The following is a 24365-nucleotide window of genomic DNA, read 5'->3' on the forward strand; positions in this document are numbered from 1 at the left end:
TTAAGTCCTTTCTCTTTTGAACTGTGCTGTCTTCTTATTGGAGGATCTGAAACAAAGGAGGAAGGGAAAGACAGTCACAATTCTAGATGTCAGTGATCAAGAAAAGCTTATACTTAAATAATTCTGATCGTGATGTAAAGGGCCATTGAAAGTTTGGCCTAAATCCTCGACAGAGACAAAATGACAAAATGAATGACAGTGACAAAATGAATGCTGTTATAATCCTCGTGTTGAATTTTGGCTAGATAACTAAACCCAAATTTGGATGAACTTGGGACTTCAGCTTAGTTCCTTAGCAGGAGTGGATACTTAAATCCTTCCCTCATACTTTAAAATGACCACATCTTTCTGTTTAAAGCAACCCTGCACTACCTCAGTCAATACAACCTGGCTTTTTACAGCGTGAGTGTCAGTATATATCCACCTTGGACTCAATCCAATAGAGTGAATACTAGGAAAATGGAAAACCTCATTATATCCCTCATTCCCACAGAATTCTATACCACATCATGAATTCTGAAGACAGATTTATAGTGAGACCTCAGGGCATATCAGATTTCAGATAATTAATCTAACACTACTGTTATAAGGAATTCTTTGAAGGGAGGCAAGTGACTGAGTTGGGACCAAGGCGTTTTCTAAAATCCCACATATAAATTAACCAAACTGAAATATAATACTAATAAATTATCTCTATTACTAGAAGTGTGCTTTTTTATGAATAATGTTGAAAAGTCCAGCTAAATCTCCTCTGACTGTAGGAAATAGAATTTTAAACTTCAAAACATTATTATGGTTAAATATTAGTTCAATATTAAAGCAACTATGCTGCTAGTTTTCACTTATGTAAAAGCAATTTGAGAATTTATTGTCACAGAATATGAAATTTTGCTTTCAGACTACATCAAAGGGAAGGGAACGGCAGTCATGAGATTTATGTAGTACCAACAGAGATTAGAATTTTTACTTTGACAATTTGCATTGTTCATCACGGGTTGAAGAGTCTAATATTATACAGGCCTCTGGAATACAGTTGCTGTCTTGGGAAAATGGCAGTGTGAGAAAGCAAGGTAATGAGAACTGTCTTTTGTTGAAATTGGATGTGGAGGTAGGACTATAATCATAGACTAGAAATGGAGTCTAGAGATGATCTAAGCCTCTGTATGACAGATTCACACTGAGAGATGAGATGACTTGTGGTCATCTGGGGGCAAATATAGGTTCTAGAACTCAGTGGCTTGTTTTTACCCTTTTAATTCCTGTAAGTACACTAAGAGTGGTGCTGGGAATTAGCTGGAGATAAATAGGTGGGCATATTACTTGGTGCACACTCCAAGGTTGTTTAGATTCCATTATTATCATTAAGAATGTTCCCAGTAGTGACAAAGAAGTAAAAATGGTTTATTCTTGGCAGGTTTTCCAGCTCTTTCCACCACTAGAGTAGATCAAATCAATTACTTTTTTGTATTCACTTAATTAGTGGTGCCCTTGTGGCCCAAAGGAATGAAAACAAAGCCAGAGAATAAACAATTTATAAGATGGTCACATGGACCTTGAGAAGAACCTATATTTAGAAATTTTTAAAAAGACATAGTATCTATGAAACATTATGAGAGAAAATGCATAGGATTTGAAAGTCTAAAATGAAACATCTTAGTGTATGTAAAGTCACATTACAGGAGGAGCCTAAAGTTTGTACAGCAGTCATAAATTAACTGAGAGAAGAGTGTATTCAAGATTAAACTCACACACACACACACACTAATCAGTTCAAAGTTCTTTAGGTGAGATTAGAAGCATGAAAAGTTCAACACATGGTAAATAAGATAAATACTTGCTGAGCAAATTTAATCAAGAGGGGAACACCTGTTAAAAGTATAATATTCAATGAAGTACAAAAAGTGACAAGGCGTTTGGGGCCTCACCGTTTCCGGTAGTTTTGGTGAAACTCACAAGGGTTCCTCTTGAGCGTAAGGGATTCCAATGGCGTGCACCGTAAACTGGAGAGCCCAGCCAGAGTCTCAATATGGTTTTCAGCCAAGGATAAATGCTGTATCTGAGGTATCTTTGGCAATTGTTTGAAAGATGTGAGGTGGTTTTTGTTCATATTTAAAACTCTGCAGCTGGATATAAAATATAAACATCTTGTCATTTGTCTCCTAAAGAGGATGGTAAACTACTAAATCTTGCAAAACACTAGCATGCCTCACCTAGACCATAGCCCCTCAAAGGTGCGACAGTGATATTTTCTACAAATGTGGTTGGGAAGAAAAGAGAAATATGTATATTAAAATATTAAGAGAAAATAAGCAGGATATATAAGACTGTAAGCTTGTGTAGGGCAGGAATCTGTTTTCTTTTCCAATGTATACACTCAGTACCTGGCATTGTATTTGGTCCATGGTGGATTCTCAATAAGTCCTGAATGAAAGAGTGAAGAGCTGCATGTAATCTCAGCAATATGAAAGTTCACCCAAAGAAACATAATAACTTCTGAAGAGTATTGCCCCTAAGTAGTGAGATTATAATTATTTTCCTTTCTTTCTACTTTTCTGTAGTTAAATTCTATATTGAGAAATAGCATTTTAAATCAGGAAAAAAAAGGCCTTTTTATACCAAAAAATACTAAAAGCTATCCTTAGGAAAAGAAATGTGCGTTAGGCATTTAGGTTGAATACATTTTCCTGACAGATAATGCTTCTTAATATTTTTGCCTTAAAACTGTAATTATATAAAACCATGCAAGTAGAGACAATAATTCCAAATCTATCACTGACACCTTACCTAAAGGAAAAATTCCTTTATAAGCTGGGGTTTAATACCCTGAGACATGGTACTTATTTATGAACCTCATACCCCACAAAGACATTTGGTAAATAATTATTGCTAATGGTAAATATGGTGCTAAACAGAGAAAGGACAGCCACAAAGCAGCATGAAAAACACAAATTCAGTTTGAACCCACCCAGATTTCATTGTAATTTTTCACATCCATTATTGTCATTTTTCTTGTTTTCTTCCATTCCCTCTCCATATGGATATTTTACAGTCTTTTAATCATATCTTTGATAACTTTAGGTTTCCACTCTTTCCTAGGTTATACATAATCTTTATTTATTTTTTAAAATAAATTTATTTATTTATTTTTATTTTTGGCTGCGTTGGGTCTTCATTGCTGCGTGCGGGCTTTCTCTAGTTGCGGCGAGTGGGGGCTACTCTTCGTTGCGGTGCACGGGCTTCTCATTGTGGTGGCTTCTCTTGTTGCGGAGCACGGGCTCTAGGCATGCAGGCTTCAGTAGTTGTGGCATGCAGGCTCAGTAGTTGTTGCTCACGGGCACTAGAGCACAGGCTCAGTATTTGTGGCACACGAGCTTAGTTGCTCCATGGTGTGTAGGATCTTCCCAGACCAGGGCTCAAACCCATGTCCCCTGCATTGGCAGGCAGATTCTTAACCACTGTGCCACCAGGGGAGTCCCTATACATAACCTTTAGATGCACGTTAGTACTGTTGCAATTTCTAATTGAAAACCCAGCCCAAGCAGATCCTGTCTCTCTGTCCTCCTTGCAATCTGTTGTTTTCTCATCTGCTTGTCATTCTCTCATTTTCAGTGTATACCCTGCCACTTTCTCAGCCTCTCAGATTCACCCTACCACAGATCCTTAGTCAGTCGGATAATGTTAGGGGAGACGAGTGGCAAACCAAGTGTGGTTTTTCCCCTGGGGCAGAAGGGAAGGAGGCTATGAATATACATGCATCAATTTTCTTCTCTCTTGATACATTGATTTGACAGTTGTAAAGTTTGAATTGCAATTATATAATTTTATATGATACATCCTATTTCTAAAGAAAGAAAGGACAAAAGAATACATCTAGAGAATACTAAAGCTCGGTCAAGTCTTTTCTTCAGTCATTGGAGTTTCTCTCTCTCTCTTCTTTTTTTACATGATAGCAAAGATTTGGAAGTTTACTGATCTGGATCAAGTCAAGTTCACATACTCCAAATTAATGGTCTTTGAGTTCAGTGTTTCCAAAGTAGGCTATGTTACTGTTAAAATTCGTCGTTGTTGTCTGTTTATTTAAATGTGTATTAGAAAAATATAACTAATGCATCACTATTTTATCCCTAGAAGAGAGTCTGGGGAAAAAAAAACTGAACAAATTAATATCAAGTAACTGAATAAGTTAAGGTGACAGTGATATTAAGATTCCTCTGAAATTTTTTATTTAGGTAATTTTAAATTTGTCATATGAAAAGAACATGAGTAAAATCAAATGCTATCCAACTTTGTCTAAAGTTGGGAAGGGGCTTTGAAAATGATCAAAGATACCCAGGGACCATTGCATATTCTGACACTTCCTCTGTCTGCCTGTTTCCCTCTCCTGTGCAACTATGATGATCTCTTTTTTTTTTTTAACGTCTTTATTGGAGTATAATTGCTTTACTTTGCTGTGTTAGTTTCTGCTGTATAACAAAGTGAATCAGCTATATGTATACATATATCCCCATATGCCCTCCCTCTTGCGTCTCCCTCCCACCCTCCCTATCCCACCCCTGATGATCTCTTTTTGTTGCCCTACCTCAGCCCAGCTCAGAGATGTATCTTAACCTGCTCTGGGATTTACCCTTCCTTCTTGTGGCTGCTTGATTTCCTTCATCTCCTAATTCTCTTCTGAGAACCTCTGTCTGCCCCTCTGATGGCTACCAAAGCTCACTCCAGCTACCCGTCTGCCTGGTGAAGCAAAGGGCAGCTCTCCACAGAGTTCTCAAGCAATCCTGAGCAAAGAGACAGATTATCTTTAACTTCAGGAGCTTAGGGTCCTTGGAATATCAAGGAGGCCATATAAATTTTAAAATTTTTAGTTTGTTTTTGTCACTGTTCTGATTGGCAACCCCTACCCCTCCATTAGAATGTGACCCTGAAGCCAAGACTCTTGTCAACTACCTGTAGAGTCTTTCCCCACAAGTGTTCAAAGAATATGACAAAAAATCACTAACTTAGAATGATAATGTATATATAATGTAATTGTATTTCCAGTTGACAATGCAAGGAACATAGCAGGCTTTTCTGCCAATATGTTCTATGATTACAAATTACTCCCTTAAAAATTGATAATAACAGTATTAATTTGAAAAAGAATAGATTTTTCCCTCTAAAGTATGACATTTTGATGTATAAATTTCCCTTTTTGCCTTGCCCAGGCATCGCTTAGCACTCTCACTAAGACCTGACCACATGAGAGGAGCCACAATATGAACAGACAATGGTCACGTACCCATATAGCAAAGACTTCACTTTAACTTAGTAACTGGACATGCTAGGGAGCAGATACCTTGGCAATCTTGCGGCACTTAAATCCACCAGTGAATTATCCACTAACCAGAGGGTTTCAACTCGAATTAGTCTTCTAAGAATCCTGTTAAAATTTTCAACTTGATAAGGGTCCCCCAAATCCTGAAATGAAAGGTTCAAATTCTGAAGGAAAAACAAATAAAAAGGAAGTGCTTTATCAACTTTTAAAAATAGTTATTAATTTAAGATGTGTTGCATATTTAAACCAGCAGTTTTTACTATTTTGTTTTTTGGTCTTCTAAAATATTCACAACATCCAAACACACAATTATTGCAGAGCTTCTCAAGGTAGGGAGGGAAGGTGAAGATCCTGACTGGATCCTGATTAGAATTACACACAAGGTTGGTGGGGGGGGGGGGTGTCAGGGAGAGAGGGAAAGACCCTCAAACAGATTCTGAAACTTCTCTAGGGGTAAAAAGTAGAGGAGGTAAAGCTCTGTTTGGCTTTAAATGATTAGTTATCTTTAGCCTCCTTGGAAATACTCAGAAATCACATTTATGCACATTTCAGAGTAAGATACCATCATTCAAAAGATGGAAAATAAGATTTTATTTAAAAATAACCTGGGATACATACATAAAGATGACTTGGCATATTTCAGAGATAGTGGGTATTTTATTTTTACTTTTAACATCAGTCAACTTTGATCTCAAGGAAATTAAAACCACTCTCAGTGGTATCATTGCTCTTGTAAACTCTATTGCTAAAAGTCAACTTAACTTTTTGTTTCCAAAATTTTACCATCAATTTCTGTGAATAGAAATTATTGCATAAAATGACTTTTTTAAAAAATTTGAAGCAAAATAATTTACTATTTTAGGGAAATATGGATATCTCTATCTAAAAAGATAAGGTCTTGATATTTTTAGACATTAAACATTATAAAATTTATTACTTTAAATTTTATTTTCCCAAAGTATAAAAGGTCTTAATTTAAAATAAAACCAAAGAAATATTAAGATATTATATTTATCATTTCTACATTAAATATCACCTTCTCAAATAGGATTTTTTGACCACTATTTCCCAATAAGGTTTTCTGTGATAGTTTAAAGTTTATTTAGTCATTCTCTGACAGTATAGTTATCTAAAGGCCAATTAAACTTTCTATGATAGTTTATTAGCAGGGCTCCATTGGCCTTTACAATATATCCATGGTTTAAATGACAGCTATAAAGAACGAATGTATGTATACACTGGAATGATTACCTCTAAAAAGAATCCTGGGAGTGGAGGTCAAAGTTTTAAGTGTATTGTTTAAATTTTTCAAATAAATAAACAGGAGCATTGTTTAAGTTTTTAAAGAGTAGAATGTATCCATCCATTATATAAGAATAATTAAAATTAATTTTAGAAAGAAAACACTGTACTGGGAAACAATATTCTATTTTCCTGTCTTCTGCTAATAAGCTGTGTGACCTTGGGCAAATCATTTCTCTTTCTAAACTTTCCTTTCCTTTTTGAAAGGAAGGAGTTTGGACCAGACCCTCCCTGAAGCTCCTTCCCACGCCCTAATTCTATAATTCTACGACATACAAGATCAATCTGTGAAACAAAAGAGGCAACAGGAGATCCCAATAAGTCTCATTTTGGGAAGATTTCCTAAAATCCTCACATACAATTTGATCACTTCAAAAAAAAAAAAATATTGACATCTTACTCTGCTATAAAGAAGTTGATTTATTCTTTTATTGCTACCAATGGCTTAGTCTTCCCAGTTAAATCTTCAGTCCTCTGCTTAAACATGACTTGCTCCAATTGGAACTAGAAGCTTGAGTGATGGCAGCCCCATAGATTGGTAGTGGTCGGGCTAACTACAGGGACTGTTTCAATGCCAGTGGCTCAGCCAGCTGAGTCATTTACAGCACCAAGAGACCACAGCTCATATCCTTCACTGGTGAAAGTTTGATTTGTTCCAGGATAGCTCTGTTCAGACCCAACTGGCTGCCCTAGATCTTCAAAACTTTTGGCTTACTGCATTGTTCAAAGGATTCCAGATTGCATCATAAATTCATTGATAAGGATTATTGTTCAACATTTGACTTTTTTATTATTTAAAAAAACCAATTTCATTCTCAATTCTTTTAAACTTTTTCCAAAGTTCAGCAATATCAAGATAAAATAAAGAGTAGAGAATAAGTAGCAAGTCTTGATGAAGAGAAGGGAAGGAAAAAGAGATGGAGAGCCCAAACACCACTATTTTCAGAGAAAGTTCTAAAGATGTGCTTAAAGTTTTGATGTTTATGCTGGCAAATACCCTTAAAAAAAAAAAAAAGTGTCGTAATTTAATCAATGAGGGAAATAGGCTTTTTTTTCTTCTTCTGTTTTTAAGTTCTCACCGTGCAGTCCTCCCAGTTTTCTTGCAGCCATGTTTCCCATTTGTTTTTTTCAAGGACTCTTTTCCGTGGAGGCAAGGTACACTCCTGTCTGAAGAACAACTCTTCCGCAGAGGGTCCTGAGCAGAAATCACAAGGTGAGATCTTGGAAGTAGGTTTAGGAAGACAGGATTGACAGCCTCACTGGATGCTTGGCCGGTTGTTTTAAACTTCCACTAGGTATTTGGATTGAGGGAGACAGGATTGGACTCTTATGCCCACATAGTGTGAGCAGTAACAAAATGTATTTATGCAACTTAACACACTCCTGCTTGCCTGCCTAACTGGGTTGGGGAAGAGATGGGGACAGAAAAGATGCCAGGACTTGACCACTTTGTACACTTTCTAATTGTTGAAAATCATTTTTCCTGAAATTTGCTGAATAACTTTCCTCTCATGTCTTCCAAACAAAATAAAGTGAAACCTCTGATTTGAGAACACTAAATCAGATGTGCAGGTATGACAAGAGTAAATTAATCACGAGATGATTGTTAAATATTTAAGCCACCAGTTCCTTTGTTTCTCTTCCTGCTTCAGGAAGCCTTGTGGCATTTCTGATGGGCTGACTTCCTAGGCCCTCCCATCACACGATGAGTTATACAAGAGAGAGGAAATAGCAAACAAATCAGCAAGTTTATTCTTTTCCATCTGTTTCACTTTTTTAAAGTTTACAGTAGAGTGAATACAGTTATCAGAAAAAAATAGGGTTGCAGATTATTTTAATTTAAATTGTTCACAAGTTTGCTATCTATGGTCTAGGTTTCTACAGAGGATCAAATGTCAGCTTTAGCTTAAATTCTCACCTATAGATTTCTTTTTAAATGCAATTTAGCACATTGCTAGGAAAAATGTCCTAGCTAAAATATATAATATCTGTATTCTTTATTAGACTCTTTAATTCTGGGCAAATATTTTGAGGTTCAGAGATAATTTGATGATTTTCTAGAGTGATTAAAGGGGAGGAATGACCTCTATTAACTGTTCGGAAAAGTCAACATGTAGAGTTAACTTTTAATCTTACATAAATTACTTCTAGCCCGGGCAAGTGAGAAAAATCATCAGTGTAATGGTTTTAATTTTCATATAATTTTCTCTTTAGGGATCATGACGTCACTCCTGACTTTCTCTCTCTTTTGTCTCTCAATTCAATTAGCCGCCTAGTCCTACCAGTTTTCCCCTTGAGAACCTATCCCTTCCCTTTCAATGTCCAGACCCTCACATCTTCCTACCTGAACCGAAACTACTTTCTCTTGGATCTCCTGGTTTGCAGTCTTCTCTCCTTCAACATAAATGACACAAATTGCCATCCAGCTCTCGTAAAACACAGCTTTTACCATAGGACTGACATATTCAAAACATTTCAGATTTCTTACTGCTTACCAAATAAAGATGAAAAAGTCTCGTTCATCAAGCAAGGTTTTCCACAATCTTATCCCAATCTCCATTTCCAAACTCATTTCCTACTATTTTCCAACCTTATTGTCTTCCAAATCGGGTTTGCACATAACTTCCAGGGTTAGGGAAAGGATATCTTGTTTCCAGTCTGGAGTTAAGTAGCAGGTAATTGTGTGACTCCAGATGATTAATTTTAATTTTCTGAGCCTCAGTTTTCCAAGTTTGCAAAAATATGGGGAAGACTAGCATCAAGGGCCCATCAAGGGCTGAATTTGGTGAGAAATTTATGTTTGAAGTTGATAATGTTTTATAAAAAATACTGATTTCTAATACTTTTACACCAACATAGGCTTCTTATTGCCATAGACCCCTACGCTCTTATCATGCTACCCCAGGCAAACTTCATTCAGCTCTGATGCCAACCAAGCCCCTGACAACAATCCTAAACTAAATGATTTCAATTCCCTTCCAACTCTAATATATTGCATTTCTTGAGTCAGACCTGGCACCATTTGTACCCCTTTCCCCCCGACTCCGTTTTTCTGGAATGCATGATTCCCCTCATTTCAAAGGTGAAAAGAGCACAGAAAAGATATTGAAGGTTTCAGGAACAAACCTGAAACCTTTTGTGGCAAGTTCATCTGGACTGTGGTGGGAGATAATGAGTCCGTTTGTGAAGGATTTATGGAAGGCGATAAGAGCAACAGTCCAATATTCCATTATTGACAAAAACATCCGTTTTTTCATCAGGCACAGGTGGAAGCCAAGAATCTAACCTGTCCTTTTAGACATTTCTCTCATAACAAACTGTAATGTTGCCACCCAGGGAATCAGTTACCCCTGAAGGTGGTAGTATCCCAACCCCTTTACAAATAAAATATCCTTGTGCTAGGAAATGATCTTGTTCATTGATTAGGATGATTGGAGTTAAAAGTTATAGAACTGGAAAAACTGGAACCATCACCTAATTGACTGGGGAGACCTCAGGATTTATTGTCTTCAATACCCTCCCCAAATTTGGTAGCTTTCTTTGTGCAGTAGATGCCCCAGCGTTATTAAACTCTGCCCTGTGTTGTTTGTTTGAGTTCTATCGATCTTCTGTTCTTTCAATTATTTCTTTTTAAAGCAGCTTTCAAAGATTTCTTTGAAGTCGGAAGCCAAAGGTCTCTTCCACTGTGAGGAGTTCTATTAAATTGGATTCTTTTTTTTAAACTCAGACCTGGGTGATAATTGAAGATATATCTTAGCAGCTGAGAACTAAATTCTGGAATACCTGACAGCCCAGGGATGTTGGCTTTCACCTGCCATCTCTGAGCTTGTTCTTTGTCCCCTCACTGGATTTGTAACTCCTAACAGCAGTGACTGAATTAACTTGCTGGGGGATTTTCAAACAGAAAGAATCTATTCTCTAAAAGAATTCTGCCAACAGTTTGCTCTTTTGCTTCGTTTAATTGGGCGGAGTTAAGTCCGTCTCTATCTGGCAATCAAAGCCTTGGGAAATTGCTGTTTATCACACACCAGCTAACCTTTCTTTTCTTAGGGACTCTTCCTGGATGTACAATTTGAGCAACTGAGATCAACTGAAGTAGTCTTATGGGTGTTTCAGGATCTAATCTAGAAAGAGGGTCATTCTTACCAGAATGCTTCTGAAATGCACTTGTTCTCCATCTCACAAAAAAAACCCCAAAAAACAAAGCAAAAAAACCAAACACTTCAACAAAATTTAGGGCAACAAACAAAGGACATCTGTTTTCTTCACGGTTTGAGGTGATGGGATTTTCCACTGTTTCCCGTCCCCTAGATCATGCTCCATTCTTTTTACCACTTGCGAGAGAATGGGTGTTGTTAATGATTTGTAGAAGCAAAATGTGCCTTATCTCTGCAGAGCAATGATAGCCTCTGCATAAATGGCCACCATGGTCATCATGAAGGCTCGGTTTGCTGAGTGACGACCTCAGGGCATGACTTGGCTGCTTAAATCAGGGAAGGAGGGAGACCACAGCACTCTTTACACATGCTCATTTTCAGTTTACTCCTAGATTTTATTCTTCTGTCATCTCTTCCAGTTTCTTCAGTTCTTCAGTTGTACAGTTCTCTCTAAACCTCAACTCTCCACCTGTGCTCCAAAGACAATTTCTTTTTGCCTCGTTGTGCTTGCCACAATTATCAACCACTCCCCTCACACACACTTACACACACACACACACACAGACACACATGCGTGCGCGCGCGCATAAATGCCAACACCCTTACTTTCTCAAATTTTCACTTCCTATTCAAATTTCTTCCTTTCCTGCCTCTCCCCAAGCCCCCTAAACCAGTGTTTCCCATAGCATGGCCCTCAGATCATCTGCAACAGAATTGCCTGTGATAATTTTAACAAATGCAGATTCCAGGGCCCCACTCCAGACTAACTATACCAGATTATTTGGGCATGCTGCCTGGGAATCTGTGTTTTCCACACACTTTCAGGTAATTTGTCCATACACTGAAGTTTAAGAGCCAATTAAACCCTGCCTTCCTTAGCCCCTGATGTAACCCTTTCTCTTTCTTTTGCTGATGAACTCTATACCTGTGACACACATGGCCTCCACGGCCTCTGGTCTCCTTCCTTCCTAATTCCCCATAATTTCTTTTTTATTACTTATTTATTTATTCATTTAAAAAATTTTTTTTACAGTAGGTCCCTGTTATCTATTTTAAAAATAGAAGTGTGTACATGTCACTAATTCCCCATAATTTCTTGCTCTTTGAAAAATATTCTAAGTTCTCCAAAGGGAAGTTCTAATTTACCTCTAATAGTACTATCTAATAATATTTTATTATTATAAAATAAATTAATATAATATATAATATAAATCATTATAATATAAAATAATGTTTTCTTATATAAGCCAGTGCTTAGCTGCAAATAGATATGGCAGAGTTAAAATATAAGAAAGAAAATGCTGTTATTTTAATCACCCTTTGTCAATTGAGTTTGAGTGAAAGAAGAAAGACATTGGTGGGTAAAGTAATGCAATGGAACAGGGAAATGGGCAGATGAGTATATCTAAAGCAACTTTTCTTAAATCAGTATTACAATTGTACGATAGACAATGTATCTGCAAGTCTGAAAATACAGATATAAGGTAGCCAAGATACTTGATGTTTTGTAAAGAATAAATACTCACTGCAGCAGGAATTATGTCTAATATTATTTCATCAGCTTATGGGGGATGCAAAAGAGACAAGAGAAACGCACACTTTCTGTCCTTACACAACTTATCTATTGAAGCTACTTATAGAAATCAAACATTATGTATATTGGGGCTGCAGATAAAAAATTCTTCATACTGTCACACCAGTACACTTGTAAAATCTGATAGGATGAAAAAGGAATAGTAAAACATTGGTTATTTTACCAAATTTAAAATGCTTAGTGAACATACTAATGAGAGTACCTGGTTTATTTAGATTTTTTTTAAGCTTTTTAAAAAACCGATGTAGGATTAATCAGCTTAAAGTCATCCACTGAAGTGACAGTGTTATTCATGACCATAAAATTCCAACAAAGATCATTGGTTAAGTAAAATTAATAATATCCTTATGATGGAAAGATCTGCAACTTTTAAAAAACTTGTTTGGGGTAATGTTTAATAACATGGCGGAAAGAAAGGCTCACAATATAAAGTGAAAAAACTCAAGAAACACAATTGTTCACATAATTTTGTAAAGAAATATATACATGCTTTTCAAAAAAAGACTAACTGGAAATAAAAGTCACAGTGACTATTTCTGGATAATTGAATTACAGGTGCTTCTTTCTCTATTTTCCAATATTTAATATTGAACATTTATTATTTATATAATCAGCTATAAGAATATACTTTTAAAGGTGGTTTCACTTTATTAACAACTCTATGGTCTTGAAACGGGAAATTTTTCTACCTCCAAGTAATACAGATTTTTAATCCCCAAGTAACGTCTTGTGATCCTCAAAAAACATCCACTAGGAGCATGTATGCAAAGACCACACACTTCTGTTCCTTTACCTTCTCTTACTCTTGGGCAACGCAGTTGACTTCCTTGGATGTCATTTTGTTCTACCTTGTGCCAAGTAAGGTACTTAAAAGAATCTGATGGAAGCTTTAAAATAAGAGAGAAGAGAAATATCATCTGGCAATATATAGTTCACTTACTTTTATGGGTGCAAGTAATGCAAACCCATCCCAAACATTCAGCCAAACTGAACTCCAATTACCTAATGGTGTGCTCATAAACGTTATCTTAGTCCAATCTAAATTATGTATTATTCAACTTTGCATCTCCAACACCTGCAACTGATTTATGTTTGATGACAAATGACAGCAGAAATAAATATATTACCCATTCATGAATCCACTTTACACCACCTCTGATAAACTGTCCTTTAATATTTATTGAATAGCTCATAAAGAATCTCATTCCATTTTAGAAGAGTTGTAATTGTTAATGGCTCTTCATTATATGGACCCCAAGTAATCCCTCTAAGTTAGTCCAGTTGTACAAGTTCTGCCTTTTGAGGCTACACAGAAGAATCCCTCCACATGTGACTACTATTTTAAGTGTTTGGTAATAGTTGTCATCTTCTCTGTCATTTAGTTATTACTAACAGATCATGGTTTACAAATTATTAAATATCCAGGGGAAATGTGGTTCTCCTTGGGAAGAGTTCCATTTTATTGACATTGCTCTTAAAATGTGTAGCCAGTATTGAATGAAATATTTCAGGTCTGGTCATCTTCCTTTTCTGGACAGTATATTATTGACCAGAATATGTGCCAAGATCACATCTAGGGCAATTTTATGTTGTTTACTATTACTGAGGTTGTAATCAATCAAAATTCCTGTGTTTTACATAGCTTATGACAGTTTCAAGGTTAACACAAACAAAAAGGCATATTACTCAGAAAGGAATATTATGTTAAATACATACACCATAGATTCATTCTTCTGTTAGCCAGTGTTATGCACATATATAAATGAACCCGGAATATTTGATTTGAAGAAATGTCATTACAATATTTGGAACAACTGCATTCGTTTCACAGAGCAGCATTTTGCATAGTTTATGCTTTGCTTGAGCTGTACATTTGTGTGACTAATACTAACATGAAAAACATTTCCACCATTAAATAAGCTTATGAGGCTCTAGATTAAACCGAACTAAGCATTTCTCTTACTACAGGACTTCTCTGAGCCTTTAGTATCTTAGCATATATTGTGAGTCTGTACTACAAAGTGTTCCCCTGGACTTTTAAACCATAGAACCTTTTATTCTTAGAGCAGCACATGGGACTCGTGCATCCTGTAAAGCAGAATTTGGGAAAAGCTGCCTCAAAATAAATTGGGAAGAGGTGGCTTTTTAATAATCAATTAGCTTTGATCTTTTACTTCATTACTTCATCACTGAATGACCTTAGTTGTTCCATAAATATTTCAATATCTTCATTTTAAAAATAACAAAAGCTCTCTCCATTTTTCAATTGACATCTAATTTTGTCCAAAAACGTGTCTTTTTTTTAACTCTTCATCTTATTTTATTTTTAAAATTGCATCCATCCTTTAATATTCATTACAAATGCTGCCTCCTCCATTTTTAAAATTTATTTATTTTATTTATTTATTTTTGGCTGCGTTGGGTCTTCATTGCTGTGCTCGGGCTTTTCTCTAGTTGCGGCGAGCCGGGGCTACTCTTCGTTGCGGTGCGTGGGCTTCTCATTGCGGTGGCTTCTCTTGTTTCGGAGCACGGGCTCGAGGAGTGCGGGCTCAGTAGTTGTGGCACGTGGGCTCAGTAGTTGTGGCTCATGGGCTCTAGAGCGCAGGCTCAGTAGTTGTGGTGCAGGGGCTTAGTTGCTCCGAGGCATGTGGGATCTTCCCGGACCAGAGCTCGAACCCGTGTTCCCTGCATTGGCAGGCGGATTCTTAACCACTGCACCACCAGTCCCTGTCTGTTTTTGAAAGGAGTTATGAGGTTGATTTTGGGATTTCTGACATTGTAGGAAAATGAGCCTTTGCATTTCTTTGTTCATGTCTATGTAAGGCTGTCAATGTGTTGCAGTTCTGTGACCGTTGTTTCTTCTTAAAGGAATAGTGAATATTTGCGTCTTACCCTGTTCTTTTTTTCTTTTTTAATTCTGATGGACCAATTGATTAATCCATTCGTTCAATAAATATTTTTGAATATTTTGAATTTCAATCCATTCATTTATTCAAAAATATATATTGTACCCTTGCTATGTGTCAGGCACTCTGTCAGACACTGAGGATACGAAGTTAAATAAAATATGGCATTTGTGCTTGAAAAACTCATTTTCTGTAATTTGGCAGGCAGACATATAAATAACTCATTTTGATCCAGTGGGATAAGTGGAACAATTTTGAATGAAGGAAAGGAGAAAAAGCCTGGATGATTCCACTTAGATGTGTTAGAGAAAAGTCTTGGAAGTGGTGAGTTTAGGAGGAGAAAATTTTATCTTGTGGCCAAAGGACATTCCAGAAAGAAAGGAGATAAATCTTAGACTAGGGACAGAATTTGAGCTCAGTGGGGGAAAGGAAGGGACGCCACTTTTGTTTCTCTGGTCATTATCTTTTATACTCATCTTGGTCTCTTTTATCTTCCTTCCTCCACCTCAGATTCTTTCCCTTGCCTCTTTGAGTTGGGACTGAGAGTACCAACCTTTTATTTTCCCCCCAATTACAAGGATAGGTTTAATACACTTATTAAAAGTTTATACACTTATTAAAATACACTTATTTAATAAGTGTATAAAGTTTATACACTTATTAAAAGTGTATTATAATTATACACTTATTAAAAAGTGTTAAATCCAAGGTAAAACACATTTTTAAACTTATCATTAGGTAAAGGGCTAATCAAAAATATTTACCAGGGATGATATTCCAGAATCCGAACGTGAATAAAAAGTTCTGTTCCTCAAGAGAGCCGACCCAGTGTGTGACTCACTCAGATCGGAGGCGCAGGATGAATTAGATGGATGAATCTCCTGACTGCTTGTGTTTTGACCTGAAGAGCTGAATGAAAGAAAATGCTTAAAGTCTTTAAATGTAAATACCTTTGTATAAAACAACAATAACAACAAATTATAAACACCAACTTTTCCAATTAGAGGAGAGATAAATGATACCCTAGGAATTCTGTCATAGTCCTACGCACATTTTTTTATGGCTAACAGTCACTTAAGACAAATTCTCTCCCAAGGTAAGGGTGTCTACATAGATTGCAGAACTTAGAAAAGTAAATCTAATGGTACACACGAATACATGCTCATAGGATATGAACGAGAAAGTCAGCCCTAATTTTGGAATATCATTCCTAGTAGAGCTATCATTGCAGATTTGGCACAAACAAGCATTAAACTCCATACTAGTTTTTCCATTGATCTGGACCTTCCATTTTCCCTGAAATTTCCCCCAAACCTCTTATATTTCCTCAAATTGGTGGCAAACATATTAAAAATTCAGGTTCTTTAATCAATTTTACTCACTTTGAAATAATACTCAAACATTTCACTTAACAACAGTCCAGTTCTCTCTGTATTCCCATTGTTATGCCACTGGGATATAAAATGTCTTTTTCACTCTCCTATATTTATTATTCACTGTTATTCTTGCACTTTTCCCTTTCTCCTTAGCAATGGTTATATGTTTCTCTTTCTGTAATTGGTGCTATATATTATTTTAAGCCAATTAAAAAATATCTAAATATGCTTTTTCATGTTAAGTAAAACTAGAAATTGTATCTATTTCTGACCTCTTTTTACTCTTCGGGGATCATTTTTCAGGCTCCAAGAATCTTAAGAGACAGAATTCTATATTTACGACACAGTTATTATGTAGCCCTATAGCAATTTTACTTACAAGAAACTGACACCTCTTGTATATTGAAGTTGCCTTCATGAAGTACAATGTAGAAATGTTTTTCATTTGTCATTCATTAACTGATGTGCTATAGTAGAAGAGCATAGCCATTACATCATATTCAAAAACTAGCACGACTGTGCCATTAAGAAAATAAAACTGTGTTCTGTTATCAAGGAGAAAATTATCCCTCCATCTGCTACTAAATAACAAATCAAAGACTTGGTCTCAATTATGTGAAAAAGTCAGAAAATATATGCCTTTCAGTTCTTTTCCACTTGAGCAATTCTTTAATAATTTGGATATTGTTTCTTGACATTACCAAAGAATACCTTACCATAGCAACAAATTAACAAACATTAGAGGAATAACATTACATTGTGCAAATTTTACTATTCCTGAGGCAGGTAAATCCTACTATCTATGACCAGAGTTTTGGCCAACAATCAGGGAGAAAAAAATGGGGCAAAATGGAACAGTATTTCAGGGGATGAACAGAGGATAAAAGTTGAACTGACTTTTCTGGTTCACTTGTCTTTATGAAAATATGCTAGCCATTTTCTGCCAAAATGAAATCAGGAAAATAAGGGTAATGAACATGACTGAATCTTTCTTCAGTGACTGGTGTTCTGTGATTCTAAACTTCAGTGGTGGTTACACAGCGATGAGAGGCTGACTCGTAAGTGTGAGAAATGGTCTTATGTTGCTTAAAGCAGAGAACAGGGGAAAAATAAGTTCACATAACCAAAATATCTGATGAGAGAGATCCGGCTGATTGGGTTTTCAGTACACTTTTCTTGTGTAGTGCTGCAAGACCAAGCCCAACAGCTTCAAGGTAAAATCACGTTTACAAGTAACTGAAAATTATCTCATCATCTTAGTTTACATTAGATGATTTGAGAGTTTAACTTAAAGAAGTACTTGCGCCATTACCCTGACTACTACTAGACATTTATGAATAATAGAAGGTAATTAAAACTTCGGTAACACAAGTACATACGCAAATAACATCCCCACTATTTCTTTTTCTCTCCTTTTTTTTTTTTTTCTCCCAGAATGGAATGAATTGAATTTGGTGTAGAGTTTCAGCTAAGGACAGATGATCTGAGAAGATTCTAACCAGTAGATGACTAGTCTGACTCTCTTTCAGTGTGATATCTTTTTGTGGGTCCCAAAGGCTGGATTCCTTCTCTCACATTCATATACGCTTCCTGGGCGCCACACCAGAGGGCAGTGGTGAAGGGCAGTATGCTGAAATCTTGCAGTAAAACCTTTGGGACATTCTGAAAATCTTCTTCGTTCCGTTACTTCTATCTTAAATTCCATACGGAAGTTTTCTTTGGTCTGCTTTTTGGGAAGAAATATCAGCAAAGAAATATAATTTCTGATCCTTTAGTTTAAAAAAAAGAAAAGGTAGATCACCCTCAAACTTCTACTCCATCTGCTTTAATGCACACATCACTGATGTCAGAACTGCAAGACCTGTGAGTCTTAGGAGTCTCCAAACAGCTACTGCTGTGACCTCGGGTCACTTAGCACCTCTGGTGGTTCCTTACCTTTAATATTCAGAAGATGATGTGGACTCTGTCTGAGTGAAAAGGTTTTCTGTTTTGTTTTGCAACATTATTGCCATGATGACAACTATTACTAATATAATAATTTTACAGTTAACATTTCTTGAGCTCTTGCTATGTGCTAGGCATTGTACTAAGAACTTTACGTAGATTAACTCATTTAATCATTACAATCACCAAACAAAGTGGGTAACATTATTATTTTGATTTTAGAGATGAGGAAACTGAGGCCCAGAGAGGTGGCATAACTTGCCCAAGTCACACAAGTAAATGACCAAGTGTTCTTAATTACTAGGGTTCAATTAAGATTCAGATAAGCTACTGTGATTCTTTAAATAACTGTAAATCTGTATCATTTATTAGGGTGCAGTTGTTAGTAAGGAAAATCATTAATATTGATTTTTCTTATTCTGATTGCTCCACTTAACTACGGATAAATAATTTACTAGTTAATAGAACATGTAAATCTTAACAGTGACTATTTACTGAAAACAAAAGGTAAGCCTTTAGTAGTAGAACCTATGAGAACACCATTCCAGATAACATCAAGCTATTTTTAAAACCCACTCCTATTGCCCCTCCCCAAAAGAAAATAAAGCTAGACTTGCAGTTTAGTTGGTATATTGGTTTACTCATTTTTAATCTTTCTGCCTGCAGTGAACAAACAGTTATCATAAATTACAACTCTAAATCCTTATGAAAGAGAAATTAATTTTATTAATGCTGTAGTATAAAGCTGCCACAGAGGAGGTGCCATGGCTAAAACTGTACATTTGTCAGGAGTAACTTATAGTGTCTTTAAATTAGGTGGTATTATCTGAATTGGCCATCTATTCTTGGTTTTAAAAAGTGTAGAATGGCCAACAAGAAGGAATCAGGTGAGCTGAGACTGCAGGATGAAAAACAATAATAATATAATCTATTAATTCATGAGTCCCTTTCATTGGAAGATTGCAATGTCCTTTACAATCAGGAATTTATAAGCCTCATAAATTGTCGGCTGCAACAGGGTGCTATCTGTTTAATTAAAATGTCAAGTTGGTGATTATGTAGCTTGGTAAGGAGAGTGAAGGAGAAAGTGGCAGATGGCTTGGTTTCTGAGGTGAAGCCGAGCTCTTGAGGTGAGAGAGGCTGTATTGGACACACACCAACCAGAAGGCCAGAGGGCACCTTACAGACACCCAGCATTGTCTAAATTGCATTGCCTGTGACTCCATTTCTAAATGTTCCATTTACATTCAGTGCTGCATCCTGAGAGCTTTGTATTTCGAAAGGAAGAAAAAGCTCGATCGTATTTTTCAGTTAGCAAAGGACACTCTCCAAATCCTCAAATGCTCTCTTTCTCCTCCCAAAATATTGAGCTAGGTTCTCAAATCTAGTGGAATCTTGCTAAACCCAGGCACTTCTTAGGTTACTGGCTAGAGGAAAATTACCACGGGCTCTAGAGCATTAAATTTGGGTGAAAGGAGTTATCAATCCAGCCTCTTTGATTTCTTTGACCATTCTTCTTATCTTTTAAAATCCAGAATCCCTGTCCTCTCTATGCCTATATTTAAATGTATTCATTTGTAAAACGGGTGATGATTTTACTATCTACATGCTAGCGATGGTGATGAGATAATATAAAGTACTGGGAAAGGAAGTTTCATGAAATCAAGAAGTAATTTTGTATCATAATGTGTTCGTTTCTGGAATGGCAAATTTGGTATACCAAGTTATTACGTTCAAATTTGGGATGGCTCTAAATTAATTTCCCAGAACTAAACCCATAAATTGTGTAAATAATCATATAGCAATGAACTGTTCTAAAAAACTGTGTGTTTTACAGATATCCCTCAAATTTTACTACCCAAGGCCCAGTATTGTAACAGATATATCTGAAATTATTTAGATTGTTGATTCTAAAAACATAGCAGAACTAAATGTAATTTTGAAAAATATACAACTAAAATGATCATTTCTCTATTTCTATCTGAATGGGTCAGATTTTAATCTTATGCGACCTTGTATTCTTATGAATTTTGCTTTTCCCTGTTGTTCCAACCCCATGTGCATTCTTATAAACACAAATAGGTCCCCACATTAAGGTACAACAAAAGTAAAAGAACAAACATGTATCAAACTTCTCTAGAGGGAAAGCTTGTAAACTTCAATACCTATTAGTGGGTTCATTGATATTTATAGAAATAAGAAGTTATATTAATATACCAAAAACAATGACGATAGACTGAGATACCTCTATGTTCCATTAACAAAATTATATTTAGAAATTTTTAGAACTTTATTGTAACCGCATATATAGCTGTTATTTAGAAGATTCCCAATACTTAAGAATGTTTTACTACAGAAACATAGATCAATGGAACAAGATAGAAAGCCCAGAGATAAACCCACGCACCTGTGGTCAACTAATCTATGACAAAGGAGGCAAGGATATGCAATGGAGAAAAGACAGTCTCTTCAATAAGTGGTGCTGGGAAAACTGGACAGCTACATGTAAAAGAATGAAATTAGAACATTCCCTAACACCATACACAAAAATAAACTCAAAATGGATTAGAGACCTAAATGTAAGACCGGACACTATAAAACTCTTAGAGGAAAACATAGGAAGAACACTCTTTGACATAAATCACAGCAAGATCTTTTTTGATCCACCTCCTAGAGTAATGGAAATAAAAACAAAAATAAACAAATGGGACCTAATGAAACTTCAAAGCTTTTGCACAGCAAAAGGAACCATAAACAAGATGAAAAGACAACCCTCAGAATAGGAGAAAATATTTGCAAACGAATCAATGGACAAAGGATTAATCTCCAAAATATATAAACAGCTCATGCAGCTCAATATTAAAAAAACAAACAGCCCAATCCAAAAATGGGCAGAAGACCTAAATAGACATTTCTCCAAAGAAGACATACAGATGGCCAAGAAGCACATGAAAAGCTGCTCAACATCACTAATTATTAGAGAAATGCAAATCAAAACTACAATGAGGTATCACCTCACACTAGTTAGAAGGGGCATCATCAGAAAATCTACAAACAACAAATGCTGGAGAGGGTGTGGAGAAAAGGGAACCCTCTTGCACTGTTGGTGGGAATGTAAATTGATACAGCCACTATGGAGAACAGTATGGAGGTTACTTAAAGAACTAAAAATAGAATTACCATACGACCCAGCAATCCCACTACTGGGCATATACCCTGAGAAAACCATAATTCAAAAAGACACATGCACCCCAATGTTCATTGCAGCACTATTTATAATAGCCAGGTCATGGAAGCAACCTAACTGCCCATCTACAGATGAATGGATAAAGAAGATGTGGTACATATATACAATGGAATATTACTCAGCCATAAAAAGGAACGAAATTGGGTCATTTGTAGAGACGTGGATGGATCTAGAGACTGACATACAGAGTGAAGCAAGTCAGAAAGAGAAAAACAAATATCGTATGTTAGTGCATATATGTGGAACCTAGAAAAATGGTACAGATGAACCAGATTGCAGGGCAGAAATTGAGACACAGATGTAGAGAACAAACGTATGGACACCAAGGGGGGAAAGCCGCGGGGGTGGTGGTGGTGGTGTGATGAGTTGGGCGATTGGGATTGACATGTATACACTGATATGTACAAAATTGATGACTAATAAGGACCTGCTGTATAAAAAAATAAATAAAATAAAATTCAAAACTTAAAAAAAAGAATGCTTTACTACTCCCTATGTTGTTATAATTTTGAAAATTCAACCACATACAACACTGCAAAGGAGAAGAATATAGACACTAAAGGACAACATGTGATTAGGTAGGTCTTGTGAACAGAGACAAAACTATAATAAAATTCCAAATGAAAGTGACAGTATGTTAGGAAAGTAGTATGACTAAGACTCATTTCATGATGTGCAGAAACGTGATTGAACAAATACTGGCACTAAGAAAACTTCTTTTTTTTTTTTTCTTTTTCTTTCCTCTCTCCCTCCTTCCTTCCTTCCCTCCCTCCCTCCCCCTTTCCTTTCCTTTCCTTCTTTCCTTCCTTCCTTCTTCCTTCCTTCCTTCCTTCCTTCCTCCTTCGAAAGTTGAAGGTTAAAGTTTAAGTTGTAGCCTGGGCATTACTTTTTACACTGTCTCTAAAATAATTTTATAAAACTTACTAGTTTAATTTAAAGATCACTTTTTTACAGAGCTCACAAGTAAACTTCCTCTTGGTATAGTGTATTCAAGGGTGTTAGCAAGTAGGAAAAATAAAGTTTATAATTGTTCACAGAACTTCTACCCATTTAAAAGCTATTGTTTCACATGCCCAATTCTAATTATGACACAGTTTTTAACATTAAAATCAACATAACATCTAGACACTGCTTGAGATGTACACAGTTTGCTAACAAAAACAAAACTTCTGTAATAGAACTGCTTCAGCCTCTGAACCTCTTCCTAAGCATCATTCCTATCTTAACTCTAAGCAGTAAATTTAGGGAGCTATAAATACGTTTCATACACTCATGAAACCACAGTGTATTTCATCCTGAAAATTGAAGGTGCAAATCTCACTTTTTTTAAAGATGAGAGCCAACTTCAACACTAATAGAAGGACAAAAAAATTCAAGAAACTTGCAACCCCCCTAATTGTATATTGTCTAATTATCAGCATGCTTTGAGAAACATTTATGTAACAGCTATAACGTTTAGGAGTGAGGAGACAAGGATTGGGTTTTGGCCCTCTTATTTAATCTCATTTGTGGCTTTATTGATCTAGTAAAAGTCCTGTTTTGTGCTAGTAATTTCATTTAAATATAATTAATAGGTACAAACTAATATTAACTAATAATTCATGGATATTAACTAATAGATATTTCCTTTTGTCTGTCTTATCTGTTTTTTCCCCTGAAATTCACACTCGTTCTCTTAAAGAGCCCTGTGTAGCTATAAATGTACCACTGCTAGACAGAGGTCCAGCTCTCTCTGTTACAGTATTGATCACCTGAATTGCATTTGTAGCCTGTTGCCTGCTATAGGGGAGACGGTGGCTTCTTTCTCCAAGCAGCCATCATCAGTAACACAGGTTGCATGATTTTACATTTTTAAATGAAATTTAATCCAGGAATACTACCTATGTTTGTTTGTTTGTTTTCTCTTAAGGAATGACTGAGGCTACTTTTTAGCATTTCATTTGCTTACCTTTCAGACATGTCTTGCTGGTGCATAAAGTTCCTCCGGCCTTCATAAGGCTATTTTTCTGAAGACAGTTTTCATCCTCCTCCCAGGAGGGGCTATGAGAGCTGTCCACGAAGAATCTGCAGCCTCCTTTGGGGGTCTTCCATGTATTCACTGTGACCAAGGAAACAACCTGTTACCTAGCAACCTGGCCCTTTAGGAGGTATTGTTACCAATCTCTCAGTGCTCATCTAAGGAATTCCTGTGCTCCTGGAGCAGCTAACGGTGATCATTGTTTCAGTGAGTTGCCTAAACTGTGGTAGAACTGAACCTTGACTATAGAAATATAAATTATAGCAGAGGGAACAAATGGCCCTAGCATCCCTGAAAAGTGTGCTGTCTTCAGCTCTATTATTTCTTGAATTGTTTGCATCTGGCTTGAGTTTAGTTGCAGTGGCACTCGTGCAATGTATCCCTCAGTATTTGGTTTCGTACTTCTCTCCTGTAGTTTCAGAACAAGCAGAAGAGGCAAAAGGGAAGCTATCTAATTCCAGCTTGAACCTTGCTCAAATAAAACACCTTTGAATCGAAGGTACGGAATTCT

The 24365-nt window shown here is 36.2% G+C and overlaps 1 protein-coding gene across 1 annotated transcript; it reads right to left on the minus strand.

Annotated features, from left to right (window-relative positions):
• On the minus strand, positions 1-23811 carry LOC133093548 (uncharacterized). Its single transcript, XM_061193457.1, has 7 exons — positions 23786-23811; positions 16035-16179; positions 13158-13251; positions 7693-7808; positions 5333-5475; positions 1926-2123; positions 1-46 (listed from the first exon to the last, which is right to left on the minus strand). Exons 1-7 carry the CDS (start codon positions 23809-23811, stop codon positions 1-3), a joined length of 768 nt encoding a protein of 255 aa, XP_061049440.1.
• Between the last annotated feature and the right edge of the window lie 554 nt (positions 23812-24365).

This window comes from Eubalaena glacialis, chromosome 6, assembly GCF_028564815.1.
Source record: "Eubalaena glacialis isolate mEubGla1 chromosome 6, mEubGla1.1.hap2.+ XY, whole genome shotgun sequence".
Classification (NCBI taxonomy): domain Eukaryota; kingdom Metazoa; phylum Chordata; class Mammalia; order Artiodactyla; family Balaenidae; genus Eubalaena; species Eubalaena glacialis.